This window comes from Ovis canadensis, chromosome 11, assembly GCF_042477335.2.
Source record: "Ovis canadensis isolate MfBH-ARS-UI-01 breed Bighorn chromosome 11, ARS-UI_OviCan_v2, whole genome shotgun sequence".
NCBI classification, from domain to species: Eukaryota; Metazoa; Chordata; class Mammalia; order Artiodactyla; family Bovidae; genus Ovis; species Ovis canadensis.
In genome coordinates, this window is record NC_091255.1 from 59,916,920 (window position 1) to 59,931,299 (window position 14,380).

Below are 14,380 nucleotides of genomic sequence, written 5' to 3' on the forward strand. Positions count from 1 at the left end.
TGTGCCCTTGGAGCAGGGCTCTGACCTTGGACCTCAAACATGCTTCCTCTGAGGGGCCCTGGGCGCCATCAGAGGCCACACCACCTATCAGATGCTGGGAGCCTCCCCGCCCAGGCCACGACACCCCAAAAGTCTCCTGAGGGCAGAACCAACCTGCTCTGCAGGCGTGGGAGTCCTGTGGCCTGCCCAAGGACAAGGCTGGCTCCCCGGACAGCTTGGGTCAGACCAGCATCCAAGGGTGACGTTCCTGCCGTCACAGCAAGACGATCCTCATTTCCTCCTCCCACTGAGCATGTCTCAGCACTGCCCACCCAGGCGGGAACCTGTGGGTGCCCAGGGGACCAGTGGAGAAGGGGAGGCTGGACTCACCGATGAGGGAGTTGAGGGAGGAGTAGGAGCTGACGCGGCGCATCTTGTCGATGGTTTCAAAGGACAGGATGTACTCCTCGTTCTCGGGGCTGCCCAGGGTGCTGCTGGCGCTGCTGCTGGTGCTCAGGTTCCCAGGGGAGAAGGCCACCGAGCCACCGGCTGGCAGGGCACCGCCGTGAGAGGGGGCAGTTAGCACACACCCACTCCATCTCCTGGCTTGCAGGATGGGCTGGGCTTCCGGACACAGGGCTTGGGGAGGGTGCTGGGGGCTTAGGACTGGGCATGCCCAGTGGGGCTGCAGGACAATCACTGGCTACCCTCAGCGTTGAACCAGGACTTCTGCTCACATCCAGGTAGGCAGGAGGGGGTGGGGGTCCGTCTAACAAAAGGTCCCAGAAGATGACCCATGACCACCCTACTTGAGCACCCAGCCTCTGGGCTCTTACTTTCTTCCGTCAGGCTCAGGTTTTGCAAAGACTTGTTTAAGTTTCTAGCCGTGGTAACGGCGCGGATATTCCCGTAGGAGCTCACGGAACGCAGTCTGGGGGTGCAGGGGCTGTCCCGCACGGGAGTCAGACTCCCACCCTCTGGGAGGAGATAACGAGAGAGAGGGTGAATGAATGGAGGGCTCAGGCCGGAGCGACTAGACAGCAGGTGACAGTGGCTTCTTTCTGGATGATGTGACTCTACAGCAGGGCCCTTCAGCTCAACAGGGTCTCTGCCACATGTGTGTTGGGGTCAGCTGGACAAGATCGTGACCACAGTGAGGGGAGCGGGAGCAGATGACCCTGAGCCATGCTTGGCATTCTGTAAGAGTTCAGCTAGAGAGGCCCCCACACAGTGGTCTCCCCCAGACCCCCACCAGGTGCTCTGGGACCTGCCTGTGGCTGCTGCCCCCACACCAAACAGAGCCAGAGTTGGGGTGGGCTGGGACAGCTGTCTGCTGGCTTGGCCTCCCCTGGACCGCCCCTCCCCAGGGCATGCATGCCCTTCCCTGATGTACTAAATGCAGCCATGGTCACATGGCTGATCACAAGGCCTCTTTCCTGCAGAGATGGCTGTGCTGTGGCTTGTGCTCTGAGGCAGCCCAAGATGAAGAAATATAAAGTCAGTAAATGTGAGATGGGGAGCTGCCTAACGCAACACTGTCGTGAGACCTGTGACAAGAAGAAAGTGCGATCTCCAGTCCCTGCGGCAGCACCTCCTACCCTTCGAGGTTTCTGTGACTTGATTTCCAAAAAAAGTAACAAGGAAAGAAACCAGGGGGTCAAGGAGGCCCTCTTTCTTGCCCTTTCTAGTCTTCGGAGAAGACAAGAACTGCAGATATCTGTGTGGCCAGGACTTGACACGTGGGCTCAGGACCCCACAGAACGAGGGGCCTGCTGACAGCTCAGACCGGGGTCCCTGGGCCAGCGAGTTGCATAGCCTCCACCTCAGCACCGTACCTGTGGTGGTCCTACCTGTGGTGGCTGGAGAGGGCAGCGGGTAGTTCTTCTCCTCTTCCATGAACTGCAGGGCCACGGTGCAGAAATTACTTTCATACTGAACGACAAGGTGACTCAGAGCCACCACCAGCTCCTGCCGGGAGGAGAAGAGACAGCGACACTGACTTGGGGCGGGGAGAGAACTCAGCAGTGAGACGTGCATGCTGGCACTGAGCATTCAAGCCACCACGGAGAAAAGGCGGGGGTGGGGTGGCGGACAGACAGCACTTGGTGCTGAGACAGGGGCTGGCCCCTCAATACAGCACCCTCGAGTGTCTGGTGTGGGCAGAAACCTCTGAACAAGCAGTGAGGTGAAGATGAGGGCCTCTGAGAGACGCCCTGGACACCTGGAGGAGAGACTGTTGACCGCTGGGTGTGAGTGGCAGGACAGGGGGAAGAAACCCCAGAGTGGGACAGGGAAGAGCCCTTAGGGCCTCCTATGGTCACCACCATGGAGAGCTCTGGGCATTAAAGCAGGACGCACTGGTTTCCAGTCCCCAAAAGGCAACAGGAAAGTTCTACATGACTTCAGGCCCAGATGCCTCAGTCCAAGGGAAGGACACACCTGATCTCTTTTGGGACCCGATGACCTGGAGATCCTAAAAATCACGGGAAATAAACCTGGATGTAGGTTTGTACTACTTTTGCTATCACTATTCAAATGGTTCCCACAACTTTATTTTACTTTTTAGAAAAATACTTAGCAGATGGCCAAAGGCTGAGAGCCCCTTATTGTTCTGTGAATCCCTCAGATGCCCAGGGCCAGGAGAGCTGTGCTGAGGTGTCAACAAGCTAGGCAGACCCCCCGCTTCTCTCCCTCACCCTTACATACTCCTTGGCCTCCCCGGCGTGTGTGTGGGTTTTACTCCCAAACCCACCTCTCTGATCCTGTCTCTGAGACCCAGGCTGGTCCTTCCAACTGCTGACCTGCATGTCCACCGAGCACTCTAAAAACCCAACTTGACCTGCCCAGGGCCTGCCACCCACCCCTTTCCATTCAGCCCCTGCCAGGGACGCTTGGCTTGTGCCCTCTGGTGGCTGCAGTGAGACCCCTGAATCATCCTGACCCATGTCTCTCCCTGCCGATCCTGCCACCCAACCAGCCTGTCCCTGAGTCTAACAGTGCTGGGTAACAGGAAGTTGAGGGGCTGCCCACCGGCCCCTCCCAGTGAAGAGGCAGCCTGCCCACATGTGTGCTCGCTCGTGTCTGACTCTTTGCGACCCCACAGACTGTAGCCCACCAGGCTCCCTTGTTCATGGAATTTTCCAGGCAAGAATACAGGCCAAGTTGCCATTTCCTACTTCAGGAAGAAGCCTGAACTGTCTTCAGAAGACACAGGTTTTCCCTTCACTGAAGTGGTGAAAACATCTCAGCTGGACCGGAAGCAGATTTCTAGGTCTCGGACTGTTTGGTCTGGGGAAAGCTGTGAGGGCTGGTCAAACTCCTGCTGGGTGGTGGCTGTGGGCTCCAGCCCTCAGAGGTCTTCTGGCAGGTCTGGCCAGAGAGAGGTTGGTGGAAGGCTTGAGTTGTTCTCAGACCTTGGAAGCATACCAGCACAGTGACCCGGGCCCCTCCAGCCAGCAGCCTCAGCCCATTGCCCAGCAGAGCGGTCCCGCCACCTCCACACTCCAGCCTCCCGCTCACACTGGGAGCAAGCAGGCCTCCTGCTCCGTGCCTTGGCACCTGCTGTCTGCTCGGCCTGGGGAGGCCTCCACCTTCGCCAGTGATCCCTGCTCTCTACCTTCACTCTTGTCTCTAAGTTCAAGTTCTGGAGGTTTCCACCCTGCACCATATCCAAGTGCAAGTTCTGGAGGTCTGGTGACCTAGGGCCTGGCCCACAGGTGGTGCTTAACAAGTATCTGCTGACGGAGTGAAGCCTCTTCCCTTCGACACAGCATAATCTTTAACAAATGGTTCGACTGTTTGGGTGACTTGCCTTCAGGATTCAGGGACATCACGCCTGGTTACATACACGGCCCGAGGGGAGTCGGCTAACGCTCCTCCTGTGGTGGCCCGGAAGGCTGGATCACATGTCTTCCTGGGTGGTCCCCCAGGGCTGCCCCTGCTCCATGTTTCCAACAGTGAATTCCTGGCTGACATTTGTTTTCGGCCCACGGCCACCAAGTATCAAGCTCAGCTCCCAGGAGGCCAGGGCAGCGCTGCGGGAAAGGGAGCCTGTCTGCTCTGTCCAGACGGCCTCTGGGCTCTCCTGTGGGAGAAGGCACTCCAGTCCAGGTGGCTCGGCCGTCCCGTCGCTGCCACCAGAGATGTTCTGAGCATCGATAGGAAACACCCTCTGATGCCATTCATCAGGTTCGGTTGGAGTCAGACGTGTGTGAAGGGAGGTGGACACCAGGAACTGCTCCTCTGTGGGTCTGTGGTTACTAAATAAATGTAAACTAGAGAAAATGGATGCAATGTGTCGTGTCCTGCTTTCTTTGCTAAGGTGGACAGCATCCAGTCAGCTGCAGGCAAGGGTCACAGGGCTGGACTGGTCAGCCCTTGAGAAAAGCAGGGTGACAGTGGGGTGGTCGCAAACCTCCCCCTCCCCCCTCCCCCCACCCTGGGGCCTGGCCCTTCTTGATGAGGTGTGGGCAGCTTGCTGACTGGGCAATCTGCCATCATATAATTCCCGCACAAGTTCAAGTTCAAAATAATTTGGGTGAACTTGCTGACTCTTGATTTTATCAAGTAAGCTCATTAAAGAGGTCAATAAGCAAAAATCTTCCCTCTCTGCCATGACTGCCTCCTCCAGAAAAGGATGCTTTCATCGTTCAGAAGTCAACAGGGCAAGTGTTTTACGTTGCAGACGTGTGACTTTACGAAGCCCCGCCGTGATATCCTGACACGTCTTGTATTGCCACGAGCTAGAGACAGCAACAGTTGGTTACAGCTGGGACTTCTCACACCTAAGCTCAGGTCAGCTCATGGAGCGCAGTGCTCTGGGCAGAGTCTTGTTCCGACCCTCAGGTGCCCTGGCACTGGGTCTCCTGGGCCAGCAGGCTGGGCCTGTGTCCCCTCAGAGTGCACTGTGCCATGACTGTCACCACATGCTCTGGACAAAGATGGGAAAGGCAAGCTGCCAAAAGCATTAGGGTTACGGCTGTGATAAGAATGAGGGCTCGGCCTCTGAGCCAGTGTCACTCACCCTATTAAAGCCTGGATCCTCTCTCCCACCCATGGGCCCGTCTCCCTGAACCTCCGGGTCACCCATGTTTCCAGAGCAAATGCAGCCCCCTTATTTAGACAGGCCTGCGCTCTGTCCATCTCCCAAAGAGAAAAAGCCCTGGAGGCAGTGATGGTGCGGAGCTGCAACACAGCAGCTGGGGTGCCGAGGATGCTCTGTGCTCTAGTGCACAGGATGGCAGCCTTGGACACACTATGGCCTTTCATGTGCCTGGCCCTTTGCACACACTCCTGCCACACTCGCTCTCCCAGTCCCTTGTCCCTCACAACCTAGGCCCAGGCTCCCCTCCTCCAACTATGGGCCAGCACCCCTGACCTGGCCTGGTCTCTAGGGTGTGGCTCACTTATGAGGCTTTAGCACAATTGCTGGTTCTGTGCCTGCCTTTGCACTTGTACCCCGTATCTCTTGAAGGTGGGTGACTGCTGCTCTATGCATTGAGCCTGGTGTGCTGAGGCAGCTGTGAGCTCAACTCAAGTGCTGGATGGGCGAAGGCAGAGCCCTTCTTAGCACCTATGTCTGCAGGCCCAGGTAAGGCCAACCCCAAGTGCCCACAGGAATGACCTGGCTACACCTGAGCATCCCAGGTCCGGGGAAGGATGGCAAGTAGAGTGAGGCCGGGAAAGGAGCTGGGGGCCACGTCAAGTCACCGGGACATGCTTGAGTGGTCAGTCTCTGTGTTCCTGATGACCTGGAGAACATTCTCCTGATACTGGAGACTCAGATGGACATTCTTCCTATTTTTATTAACATCCTTTTAAAGTTTTTTGGGGAGAGAACTGAAAAACAGAGTTCCTTTCTTTAAAAGGAATCTTAACAGACAATTAAGGATACTGCTGAACCGCTGCTTTGATCACATACAGGCAGTCTGACTTGGGAAAAAGAAGACTCTGACTCAAGGAAGTCAGCTTCAGACAGATGCTAATGATGAGAAACCAAAATAAAAACATGAAAAGGCACCTGGAGGATCATTCCACGTTGCTAACACTTCTCTAGATGACCTGGCCTATTAGTAACTGGGTTCATGGCTCTCTGAGGGAACTCAAGATGGAAAGAGCCCTTCCTGGCTGACCTGAACTTGCCCTGACAACGTTCCCACCACTAAGTCAGTGGAGGTTTGCTCTCCAAACAGACACCCTCCAAACCACCCCTACCTCTGAGAAACCCAGCCTCCCTTCCCTGGCACAGGGATGTCAGACATGCCGAGAAGTAGCCCAGCACCTGTAGGTGATGAGAGGTGACTCAGGGTCACACACAGGATGGCACTGCCCTCCTGGTCCTAGAGAAGTCTCTGCTTCCAGGGTGGGCCTCCAAGGCCACTTTGAAATGTGGCCAACAGATAGTGGGGTACCCCCATAGGCCTTTTTGGCTGTGGGAAGGAGAGGGTTGATTTGTTCTGAGCCAACTTTTGATGGGGGGTGAGGTCTTGGATGGAGATCATGGCCCTTCTACATTGAAACAGAAGTCAAAGTTTCAACTGCAAAGAACTGTTCTGTTCAGTCGCTGACAAACATGGGGGCGGGGAGGGGAATACACTACACAAACCTTTCCGTCTGTCTGTGGGTGGCTACTGCTCTTTTGAATCTCCGTGATGTGTGTATGTGTTGCTCCCAGGCAGGAAGGAGCCTATTATACAAGCTGCCAGGAGACGCAGCCTGTTAAATGCCTTTAAATGAAGCAAACACACGAGTATCTGGTGAAGAAACGCATTTTGGAGAGAATTAAACAAACATTTAAAGTCGGCTCTCGGCAGGATGCGTGCCGGGGGCGGACTGAGCACTCGAAGCTGCGGTCAGGTCAGGGTCATGGCTCCACCTGGGCGTCAAGGGAGCCCTGCCTGGAGGCGCCTAGCGCTGCCTGGGGGTGGGGGCCACGCACCTTCCGGACCACAGGGCTGCCGTCATTGATGAGCTGGGCCAGCATCATGGCCACGTTGTGGTCGATGGTGGTGGAGTGGTCCGTCCTCTCTGCAGAGTTGCCCACAAACGTGCCGAGGGCAAAGACAGCTGCGCAGCGCACCTGCGGGCGGGACAGGGGCCAGTCACTCCGTAGCCGGCTGTTTGGCTCTGGCTGGGGCCCCTGGAGCCTACTAGATGCAGCTCAGTCCCGTCTATGGTCCTCTCAGTCTAGCTCCACTCGTGTAGACAAGCAGAGCAGGGAAACAAGAGGCTAGTGGCAGCCCCGCCAGAGGGTCAGGTGACAGGCTGTGTGCAGGCATCAGACAAAGCCAGGCAGGCGTCAGAGACCAAGCCAGGGGCCAAGGAACCCACGGGGTTGGGGCGGGCAGGGCGCTCTGGGGGTGTGGTCCCCAGGTGCACCTTGGCCTCACTCAGCCTGCAGTGGTGGGGTTACAGACTCACCTCAGGGATGGGGTCGGAGAGGAGGCTGCAGAGCTTCTCGTGGGCGCTGTCCCGCACCCCACACCACCGGGCCGAGTCAAAGTTCTGCCAGATGCGGCCCAGGCAGATGGCCACCCACTGGCGCAGCAGGGGGTGGGGGTCGTTGAGCTGCTCCAGGCAGATGGCGATCAGGTTTCCCTGGAGGCAGGCTTCCTGCGAGAAGGCAGGCAACACAGGGCATCACCCATTGACCATTGACTGGGGCGGGGTCCTGGGCTGGCCCTAGCCCCACAGGTTTCTCAGGGAAACCTTGCTTAATCACTTTGCAAGATGTGTTCAATTTTCCTGTTTTTTCTGTGCTGTACCATGTGGGATCTTAGTTCCTGGACCATGGATTGAACCCTTGTACCCTGCAGAGGAAGCTCGGATTCTTAACCACTGGACTGCTGGGACATTCTTCAATTTTCCTCATTTTAAATCCCACCAATTTCAATTCACTTGGGGCTAAACAAAGGGTCTGGACCCCCACTCCTCCCATGGAGCCCCCAGGGCTGGTGTGATCCCCAAACTCTCCCCTGCTTCTGAGGTCACTGTTTCATCAGACACACATTCAGGACAGTTCCTCTGGCCTCCAAATCCTAGAGCTTGTAGCTGTGCATCTGCAACCCACAGGCAGGCCCTGCAGGGGTGGCGAAGGAGCGTGACACTCACCTGCCCCGTGTTATAGCTGTTGACGATTACAGCCAGGATGAAGGCCGTCATGGTCCGGTGCTCAGCCTGGAAAACAGAAGTCACCGGCTAGTTCGCACTTTCTTCGTGGCAGAAACTCATCACCCTCACGCACTAGAGTTATCCTTCAGGATCTTTATGACGAGCCTGGTGTGTAGTTAAAGTAACGAGAGCCAGCTTTGTTGTCTTTTGAGTCTCAAAAAAGGAACTGTGCTTTAAAGAGGGTCTCATGGCTCTGGGTTGGCCTCATGGAGGACGGATGGGTCCCCACCATCTGATGCTGCAAGATGGGTGACACTGCTCCATCAGAGGCCCCGTCCTGCCCACACCTATGGAAGTAGACCATCGGGGTCAAGCACACTGGTCATAAAATGATTGACCACAGTCTCTACTTGACTTCATTTTCCCTTCTTTCTGGTCTTCTAGTGGGTGGATCGATTCTCATTTTCTCCTCTCCTCTGTGCTTCTACTGACTCAGACATCAGTCTATTTTTAACTATCTGTGGTACCTTGTGTTTTTAACCTGCAGCAAAGTCTAACGTTAGTCATTTTCTGTATCTGCCTTGGATTCCCAGTATTCCTCCTCTGGTTTCAGTCCCTCAAGCATGACTGCTCTTACTTATTCTTACAGCCAATGCTGACTTACATACATGGCATGTTTGCCAATGTCTGCTTTCTGATGCTTCTTACTGACTTCTGGGCTCCATCTCTTCCTGAAGTACGGGCCTCCTGGCTGCCCGAGAAGCCACTGGTCCTCAGATGTGCTGGCTTTGCCCTCTCCCAAACTGACACTCATGGGGACACAGGGTCCCTGGGCGACAGTTTCCCTTGTGTTTTGAGGGCCCCTTCTCTGCCTTCCATCTGTTACTGTGGTGACTGCTGTCCACATCTTTGCAACAATCTTTCTTTACATCCTGGTTACTTTAGAGATTTTTACTCTTGCCTTTGACATTCTCTACTTTCATTATGATGAGTCTTTGTGTGGATTTGTTTTTATTGAACCCTCTCAAGACTCATTGTGCTTTATAAATCTGAAAACTCATTTCTTCTTCAATTCTGGAAAGTTCTCCACTAAACTGTGCGTCCCCTCGTCTCCCTCTGGCCTTTGTCGAATGCAGCTAGCCTGCTCAGCCCCTCTCAGAACCTCCGTCATATCTCCTCTTTGCTTCCTCCCACATGAATTCTCCACAGACTTCTTTACTGGTTGTGTCAATTCTGCTGTTTAATTCGCCTATGGAGCTTCTAATGACTATATTCCATTACAGGTTTCCCCCTCCAAAATCTGCCTATTTATTAAAAGACCCTAGTTGGTCATTTCTTGAGAAGGAGTAAAAAGGACAGAATACACTGATCTCTTACAACAGGCAAGAAAGTACTTCTGAGGGAAAAAACATCAGGGTTTATTTTTGGACACAATTAAAACAAATTGTTTATTCAGCTATCTTAAACATACTTATTTGTAATGCTCTTCACTCTTTTTCCAGAGAACTCTGTTAGTTTCAGTTCTCTGGGAGCCAACCCTCCTTTGTGCCACCTCTGCTTACGTCACTTGAACCTGGGTTAGGAGCAGAGTGGTGCTCCTGGCATGAGTCTTGGTACCCTGGCTGTGAAGGTACACAGAAAGGTGCCCTGCAGAAAAGGTTCAGCCTTCGCCGCTTCCAGGCAGGCCCTGGAGATTTCACGTTCCTCACTTGGCTGGTGGCTCCTCCCACATGGGGAATTTCCATTTCTTACAGAGGCTTTTCCTGACTTTCTGCCCAGACGTGGATGGACTGGATTAGCTCTTCTTGTCCTCGTCCAGTGAGTGGGCGGCATGCTCCACAGGCCTGTGTTTTTTTTGTGCAGACTTGGGGCTGCACACCTGTGGAGCTCCAGGGTCACTGTGAGGTTCATCCATGACCCACTGTGCCCCTCTGACTTCAGGTGTTGGCATTTGTAGATTTAATTTCCTTTCTTTCAATCTGGCTAGCTCCTCAAAACTTCAGTGTGTTTGTAGCTGAAGTGGGGCCCACTGGTGCTGACTTTGTCCATCACTTTGCTGCACATCTATCAGCTCAGATGTCTCTCTCAGTCGTTTGGCCTCTATCTTACTCATGCTGTATTATTTCCAATGCTCACATAAAGTCTAAATGTAACCACCTTTGATGACGTTTAAATACCACACTTCAGGTGCAACATACCAGTTTTGCTTACCTTTTATAACAATCCTGTTTTTAATGTTTCCTGGATTTTAGAAAAATTTTTTTTAAATTGTCATTTAGTTTAGAAAACCAACGAGAGGGTAAAACTACACCCAAAAGTTCCTTTCCACAACTAGAGGCACCTATGACTGTGTGAATGAGCTGTTAGATTTCATTAACCATTCTGATAAAATTAAGTTATATTGAGTAATTATTGATACTTAAGGTGTTTATTTTATTCTCTTTACTAAGCTAGGAGCTAGAGGGAGAGAATATAAATATTAATTTAAAAACATTTATTGGGAATTATTTTATATGCTATTCACAGATTACTAATTTTTAAACAACTTAATACAATAAAATATATTTCAAATTTCAACTTTCAATTTTTCCACCACCTCCACTGCCCCAACCCCCTTCCTGATTGATAAAGTGCATTAGCCTACCCTTAGGTCCAGATCCTGCACCGGCCACAGGAACTGCCAGTACTATGGATGTACAAGTACTCATTGATCTAACTTGGTTGACAGGGTACAAGACACAGTGGATTCTACTTCACTGCAAAGAAGTGCCCGGAAAGAGGACTCAAGTAAACAAAACCAAACCAGCTTGTGTATCAAGGTTCACTGTGACTTACTTTAAGAAAGCAGCCAGGAAGCAAAGGGTATCGTCCGAGTGAGGCAGAGCTGGGAGTGTAAGTGGGCCCCCACTCCCACCACAGGTCCCTCTGTGTGGAGCAACCTTGCCCAGAGCCCCCGGGAAACGTGTCACCAGAGTGTAACATGCTGGTCCTTACTGGCATGTACGGGTCTGCCAAGACCGAGAGGAAGTACTTGTGGCCATTGTCCTTCACCAGGTCAGCTTGGCATGACTGCGGGGAGAGACACAGGAGAAACAGTGAGTGCAATTCCCAGGAAGGGGCTCCTTTTTCTTCTTGGAATGTGTGAACAAACAAATGTGCGATGAATATTTTATGTCTTCATCATTTTCACCTCTCAAGTCCAATTTTCATCTGAAAAAATAGCTGGAACGGCTGTGTACAAATGCATTTTCCCTTGGCTGTGGGGAAAGGGCTGGCATCACACACACTGTCAGAAGCACAGTGGCTCTGAGGCGTTCTCGAAAGCACCTTCTGGGTACCTGCTGGATGTGGGTACCCTGGCTGCTGGGCTGGCTCCTTCGGAGGCCGTCTGCGTCCCGCAGCTCCCATACCTGTCCTCTCTCCTGAGTCAGCCCAGGGCCCATGTGCCTTTCCTCCCACTTCTGAGCGGGGACGTGCCCAACACCTGAAACCACTCAGTTTCTGCAGACCCCAGCCCCTGCCAGAGCTTGTCATACACCTTTGCTTAGACTGATAAAATCTATGTAAACACTATAATTATGAATTATTTGCATCCCACGGTTATATTCCAACAGCTGCTTCCCAGAGGCCTATCTCCAAAGGAGCAGCTCCAAATGGAAAGTTTGATTTCAGGGCTAAGTGGGCTGCCAGTGTGCAGCTCGCGCGACCTCCTTAGGGCACATGGCATGTGTAGGCACCATTGTGTCATGTATTAGCATAGTTTTCAAGCCCCACTAGGTGTCAAGCACTGGCTCAGTCCTGGACACAGACACCCACACCCTGCTCATAGTCCTGGGGAGACTACTGAGCAGCTCTGGCTCACAATGAGACGCTGGGCTTGGGAGGCTCTGGGAGGGGTGGAGAGCTGGGGTCATCCATTAAGGAAGGGCAGACGTGAGAGTGGGGGTAGAGGGTGGGAAAACAGGTGGGAATCCTGCTGGGATATGGAGCCAGGGAGAGGCGGCCAGGGAAGGCAGGAGGCAGAGAGCTTTGACTGCTTCATGGATGGGGTCTTGAAGACACCAGAGGGCACTAGGAATGCGAGGGGGAAGACTGTTGAACTACAGGTTGAAGAATCACTCTGGCAGCTGCAGTGGAGGGTGAGCTGGAAAGCCGGACTGGGGGTGGTGACCACGTGCAGCAGGGTCAGAGATGGTGGGGAGGACCCTGGAGACTTGAGATTGTTCTAGAGGGATCTGGGTGGGAGAAGCTGGGAAATCTGACTGCTTGGCGAGACCACTAAAGAGGCTGGAGAGGTGGGGGCCGTGTCATCAGAGACTGAGAGGGCAAGGAGTTGGATTTGGGGTACACTGCATCAAGGCACCTCGGAGACACACAGCAGAGCTACCAGGAGGAGGCGAGCCAGGCTGAACTCCTAGATCAAAAGTCACGCACTAACTGGGTAGGAGCCCATGGCCACAAGGTGGAGGGGGAGGTGATCTGGAGCATGAAGGATGAGTTGGGAGACAGGGAAACAGGCGTGTGAGCAGAAGGGGCTCCAGGTGGTATCAAGACGCAAGGAATCTAAATCTTAGGGAAAGGAACTGGCCCTGAGGCAGCGGGGTCATCAGAAACCCTGCTTCTATAACAGGCTGGCTGACTAGGGGGGCATTTTTGCAGGTGCTGGCTCTTCAAGGGACTTAAACAATTGTGCCTCAGACATTCAGGAATTGACATCCAGGGAGGTGCCCAGTAAGAGAAAGAGAGGCAAGAAACAGGCTTCATGCCCAGGTTCTCCCTCTTGCAGCTGTGGGACCCCAGTGACATTTGAGAAATCTTTGCTCAACTGGTGGAATCAGATGAAACATCTGACACATGGAAGTGCAATCTGAACACAGGAATGTGACTCATAAATCATGGATGCTCTCGTTCTTGGAAAGCAACCCACAGAATGTGGTCATACTGCTCACTGAGCTTCCTGGATCAATACCCAGAAAAACCGCGTGGTGATTTAGGGTAACGTGTCCACAGGGAGATGTTGAATTCCATCAGCTCCTAGCACGCTCCACTCTAGGGGAAAAAGGCCATTCAAGAAGTAGAGAGGGCTGGAATTTTAAGATCTGAGTTTCTGAGAATAAAAGGAGAAAAGTTACACACTGCAAAACCTTCCTAACTCTGCAGGGCGCTGCTGGCTTGAGGGCACGCCCACTGTGAAACTCTCAGGGGCAGGGTGATTTTGCAGACAGAATCTGCTTTTTACTGCAGCCTGGAGCCCTGACCTCCTCTCTCCCACGCTGGCCTACTTCTCAGGGTGCTCTGATAATGAGGTGTTTTTCCTCACATCAATAAACTAATAAGGTGGTGACTGGACTCAGCTGTTTAAGTTCAGACTGAGCGAGATGGAGGGGGTGGTCAGGGAGCAGGGGTGCTAGGAGCTCAGGTTCTCAGGATAATAATCCCCAAGAGCCAGGGAAGCCAATTAAGCATGCAGCTTTCAAGTCATTCCCATAAGGGATGCCTCGCTTTGAATGAAGGTTTGGATAAATGAGCTAAAAGGTGTCAGCAAGATGTTGTCTGCAGGGGCTCATCCAGAAGGGGCCAGGAGGGTGCACTCAAGACGGCGCCTGCAGCACAGTGCCTGAGTCTGGGGACAGGGTTAAGGCGCTGGCATCTGAAAACAAAGCCACTCTCCTTTGTTTTTAAACCAGAGGTGCCACAGTCAAACCCAGGCCCACACATTTACAGCGACTTTCATAAAACATATCTCGTCACAGAATGATGACGTGTCCCTAAGTCATATCTGCTAATTCGGAAGCTGAGGCACATATGTGAGTAGGTGAAGCGATACAGGAAACGGCGATGGTCTTGTTCGTGTAGAACGACCTCTGTCTGGAAGAGGCTGCCATGCAGGTGGGAACAATAATGTTTTCGGGTCATGTCCACCTTCACTCTCAGAGCTCAGCAACTGTCCTTTTAGAACTGGCTTAGAATCACCCCATCAGCCATCCCAGCCCTCTCTGTATCTACTTCTGGGGCCGGAGAGCCAGGGATCTGCAGGGCGCTGACTTCTCAGGATGCTGGGACAGTGGTCACCAGCTGCCCACTCTCCCTCCTGGCTTGGCCAAGTGCCTTCTTAAAAGAGAAAACAGTCCTTGAAACTGCAAAGGCCCAGAAATGCAGGCAAGAGTCACGTTGCACACACAGGCTGGTGGGAAGCTCCCCTGAGACACGCAGGGCTCCAGCGACCCACACTCCTCCACACGGCTGCTTTTCAAGGGCCCTCTCTCATGTCTGTTTTCTCCCAGATCAAGCT

The 14,380-nt window shown here is 53.2% G+C and overlaps 1 protein-coding gene across 4 annotated transcripts in view; it reads right to left on the reverse strand.

Moving 5' to 3' along the window:
- The window catches only part of RPTOR (regulatory associated protein of MTOR complex 1), a 324,493-nt gene that overhangs the window by 46,050 nt on the left and 264,063 nt on the right, over positions 1 to 14,380 (reverse strand). For 2 of the 4 annotated variants that reach the window (XM_069541947.1, XM_069541946.1), the window contains exons 14-20: positions 11,083 to 11,157; positions 8,089 to 8,154; positions 7,399 to 7,590; positions 6,917 to 7,057; positions 1,830 to 1,947; positions 816 to 956; positions 370 to 528 (exon numbers count right to left, since the gene is read on the reverse strand). In XM_069541947.1, the coding sequence (XP_069398048.1) occupies positions 370 to 528; positions 816 to 956; positions 1,830 to 1,947; positions 6,917 to 7,057; positions 7,399 to 7,590; positions 8,089 to 8,154; positions 11,083 to 11,157 (892 nt within the window). Of the gene's footprint in view, positions 1 to 369; positions 529 to 815; positions 957 to 1,829; positions 1,948 to 6,916; positions 7,058 to 7,398; positions 7,591 to 8,088; positions 8,155 to 10,923; positions 11,158 to 14,380 lie in introns of all 4 variants that reach the window. The other 2 variants (XM_069541945.1, XM_069541944.1) reach the window with 1 other exon arrangement.